This window comes from Notothenia coriiceps, unplaced genomic scaffold (assembly GCF_000735185.1).
Source record: "Notothenia coriiceps isolate Sejong01 unplaced genomic scaffold, NC01 NC01_scaffold00003350, whole genome shotgun sequence".
Lineage (NCBI taxonomy): Eukaryota > Metazoa > Chordata > Actinopteri > Perciformes > Nototheniidae > Notothenia > Notothenia coriiceps.
The window spans coordinates 30,005-34,252 of NW_011336051.1; the positions used below are offsets into that span (position 1 = coordinate 30,005).

The window sequence follows — 4,248 nt, forward strand, 5'->3', positions numbered from 1 at the left end:
GGGCGTGAATTCGCCACTCTATTGTACGATTACATGCCGAGGTCCATGGGACCTTATTTCGGAAAAATAATGTATTGAAGTCAATGGAGANTACTTATGTTGTGACAGATATTTAATTAAGCTTTCTTAACGCTAATGTTATAATAGTCAGATTGCTCTGCGATAATAATAATAATAATAATACATTACATTTATAAAGCGCTTTTGCTGGTGCTCAAAGCGCTTACAAGCAAGTAAAACAAATTAACAACAAAAGTAGAAAGTGCTAAGCTAGGAGGAATAAGGGCAAGGGGTTAGTTGATTAGGAGTTGAAGGCAAGAGTGAAAAGCTGAGTTTTGAGGGATTGTTTGAATGATGTGAGAGTGATGGCAGATCTCACGTGGCTGGGGAGGGAGTTCCAGAGTGTGGGGGAGGCTGCGCAGGCCCTGTCACCCCAGGTCCGGAGCTTTGTCCTGATGAGCTGCAGTAGGTTAGCTTCAGCAGACCTGAGGCGACGGGTGGGGGTGTGTCGTTGGATGAGGTCACAGAGGTAGGGGGGGGGCAAGTTTGTTGAGGGCTTTGAAAGTGAAAAGTAATATTTTAAAGTCAATGCGGTGTTTGATGGGGAGCCAGTGGAGGTCATGGAGGATAGGGGTGATGTGGTTGGAGGGTCGGGTGGAGGTGAGCAAGCGGGCAGCTGAGTTTTAATATGAATGCAGGTGATCCAAAATAGTGTGCTGTTGCAGTAATCCAGTCGGGATGTTATAAAGGCATGGATCAGAGTTTCAGCAGCGGTCGATGAGAGGAAGGGTCTGATGTTCTTTAAATGGAAGAAAGCGTTTTATGTGTAAATAGAAAGGATCAATACTACTGACACATACATTTTTGTGTTCTTCTTTTAAAGGACTCCAGCTCCTCTTCTTCAGACAGTTCCTCCTCTTCATCATCCTGCTCTGACAGTGAGGATGACAAAAAGAAAAAGAAGAAGAAAGACAAGAAGAAGAAGAAAAAGAAAGACAAGAAAGAGGTAATGCAACGTGATGCTACTCTTTACTGAGAAAATCAAGGTTTGGAAGATTCTGCAGGAAGTATACAGCCATATGTTAATGCCAATCAATTGTTTCCTGAATAAATAACAATGTAACAATGTCAAAAACATTGTATGCAAGAATTATCATTTTTTTAATAGGTTTTTTTTTAACGACACAGGATTCTAGCTCTTCATCTTCGGACAGCGATAAAGATAAGAAGAAGAAGAAGAAGAAGAAGAAGAAGGACAACAAAAAGGTAATATTCCTTTTTGTTTAAAAAAAGCCTTAGCTGGTCTCAGATCAGTGGTGAAACTGCTCATTATGTAAACATTGCCATACATTAACTCTCAGAATAAGCTGTGTCACATGTTTCTATTTTGTTTCTGCTACCAAGTATGAACATTATCTCCATTTCTTAGTGCTCAACTGGTGAGCAGCATGTTGTAGTTATGAACAAACCAGTTTCCCCAACAGTGCACACACCTACTGATAAAATGCATATATAGCTGTTGTACATGTCAGGGCATGAAACATACATAGCCCTTCCACGCTTTCGTAACACCTCGAGTTTTTCAAAGATACAGTATGTTCAAATGTTACTCCCCTGCAGAGACAACGAATGGGTGTGTAGGTATGTGTACGATCTGTGATCTATGTTTGTTGTGTGCACGAACAACACATCTCTGCGTAAAGTGATACACGGTGAAAAACATGCGTTTAACAATCAATACACTTGAGATTGATTGTATTTGTGATTGTCCACAGGACGAAGAGCAAAAGGAGTTCTGCTTTGTTATTTCAGCAATTGGTGAGTGTTTCCACTTTTGAGTAACTCAAAAAAGAGAGGATTACAAGTCGCACTCGTCATAGTGACTAGACCTGTTCATGGAGTTGATCCACTATTGCTTGAATTTCTGCAGACGGTGAGATTGCAGGACCGTGTGCTGATGGAGATAAGAAGAAAGCTGCGGACAAGGTGAAATACTCACAAATACTCACACACATATTTGCACAATTGAACTACAGTTCATAATCAGCGCCTTCTTTTGTCACGACAGGCCAAGAAAGAGCCGAAAGCAGCAGGAGAAGGCAAACTGCCCGTTTCATGTGCAGGTACGGGTGCTATTTAAGCCTTGGTTGGTTCATTTCAACTGTTTTGGTTTTAATGATGTTTTCTGTCTCTCAGAGGGAGCAAAAGCATTCCCTGCTTGTATTGAGGATGGCAACATGAGTGATGATGAGAGAGAAGGAGAGAAGTGCAAGGATAAAAAGAAGAAGTTGAAGAAGAAGAAAAAGGTAAATACACTATGCTGCTTAAAGGAGAATGCATTCAATTCTGGAGGCGTGTGGCGCAGTGGATTAGTGCGTTGGTGTTCAGGTTCAAACCCCACTGCAGTCAGCATGTCGTTGTGTCCCTGAGACACTTCACCCCAAATTGCTCCTGTGGGGATTGCCCACAGTATTGAGTATGCAAGTGGCTTTGGATTAAAGTGTCTAATAAGTGACATGTAATGAAAAGTAACTCTACTTCCTTTAAATAAAGAAATATACCTTTCCACTGGTGTTACAGGGCACTATCACCACCATGTATGATGCAACGTTATGGTAGTACATATTTATGTTACGGGATAAAAAGGGATTTAAAAAGAACAAAATATATTGTGTGTTTTGCTACAGGGTTCTGGTTCATCTTCAGACAGTGATGATGATGATGAGAAAGACAAGAAGAAGAAAAAGAAGAAGAAGAAGAAGAAGGAAAAGGTATACAAACAATCTGTAAACAATGTGTTCATATCTGTTTTTTCAAATCAAAGAAATGAAAAGGGCATATTATGTGTTGCCTATTTGTGATTTAATTTGTAATAATAATAATAATAATAATGTATTAGTATACAACAGATGCTAATCAAGGTATTTGTTCCTTGGATATTAATAGGAATGCTTGTTTTCGTTTTGATCTATAGGACTCCTCCGGCTCCTCTTCTTCATCTGATTGCTCCGACAGCGAAGATGACAAGAAGAAGAAGAAAAAGAAGAAGAAGAAGAAGAAGGATAAGGTTTGTGCCTTCACCTCTTCATTTCACCTCTTTTTGTATTTGTTTAATATTATTATATTATATCTTTATTCTTTGTCTTTACAGGATTGCTGCTCTTCCTCCTCCTCTTCATCCTCTGATAGCGAATGTGACAAAAAGAAGAAGAAGAAAAAGAAGAAGAAGAAGAAGACAAAGAAGAAGAAGGATGAGGTTTGTGATTAAAAACATTTTTGTAAATTAAGTTAGTTATTTGTACTAAGTCTTTATTCTTTGTCTTTACAGGATTGCTGCTCTTCCTCCTCCTCTTCATCCTCTGATAGCGAATGTGACAAAAAGAAGAAGAAGAAAAAGAAGAAGAAGAAGAAGACAAAGAAGAAGAAGGATGAGGTTTGTGATTAAAAACATTTTTGTAAATTAAGTTACTTATTTGTACTAAGTCGTTCTTGACTCTCTCCTGTCCAGGATTCCAGCTGTTCCTCCTCTTCTGATAGTGAAGATGAGAAGAAAAAGAAGAAGAAGAAGAAAAAGAAGAAGACCAAGAAGAAGAAAGATAAGGTGTGTGCCTTCATCTTAGTGAAGGGGCTGTCCGTTCTGTTTTATGGCAGAAACATTGGAACATTTCGTGGTGTCCTGTCCCCGATTGGATGGTCTAAAACGTTACAGGAAGTGGGTGGAAGGGTTGGGGGAGGTTTTCTCCATACCACTTGTTGTCCATGGCCCCAAACACACCCTGAAAAAGAGGGAAGCTCTGGTACCGATACATTCCTTGTTTGCTAATGCAAAATGAGCGATCTGGAAAAGTAGAAAGAACCAACTTGCTGGAGTGGGATGGACGGATGCAGTGCTCTGTCTGAGGGGGCTGGTGGCAGCGCGTCTGAGGGCGGAGCATATATGCTGATCAATCTGGGGGAGAATGACTCTATTATGGAAGCTTTAAAGCAGTGGTCACCAACCTTTTTAAGCCCAAGATCACCGACCTCGGCCTAGATGAAAGGCGAGATCTACCTATTGCAGAATTGAGTGAAAAAGACGGCCCACAATGCTTCCAATTTGAGGCCTTTTATATAGGCTAATTGCATCTGAATTACTGTTACAATGAAGGCTCCATAATCAGCTCAAGGCATATAGGCAGGGGTAAAGTGCTATTGGGGGGCGGACCTCACCTCCTCTAGGGGGTCCGCGGGGATGCTCCCCCGGGAAGA

General features: G+C 40.7%; 1 protein-coding gene across 1 annotated transcript in view; it reads left to right on the forward strand.

Moving 5' to 3' along the window:
* Nucleotides 1–636: 636 nt before the first annotated feature.
* LOC104941442 (protein FAM133-like) overlaps nt 637–4,248 on the forward strand; it is a 5,291-nt gene continuing 1,679 nt past the window's right edge. Inside the window, exons 1-11 of the mRNA XM_010766542.1 lie at nt 637–660; nt 884–1,006; nt 1,189–1,266; nt 1,776–1,818; nt 1,931–1,986; nt 2,069–2,123; nt 2,197–2,306; nt 2,688–2,771; nt 2,975–3,067; nt 3,152–3,256; nt 3,509–3,630. Coding sequence (XP_010764844.1) covers nt 637–660; nt 884–1,006; nt 1,189–1,266; nt 1,776–1,818; nt 1,931–1,986; nt 2,069–2,123; nt 2,197–2,306; nt 2,688–2,771; nt 2,975–3,067; nt 3,152–3,256; nt 3,509–3,630 — 893 coding nt within the window. The remainder of the gene's footprint in view (nt 661–883; nt 1,007–1,188; nt 1,267–1,775; nt 1,819–1,930; nt 1,987–2,068; nt 2,124–2,196; nt 2,307–2,687; nt 2,772–2,974; nt 3,068–3,151; nt 3,257–3,508; nt 3,631–4,248) is intronic.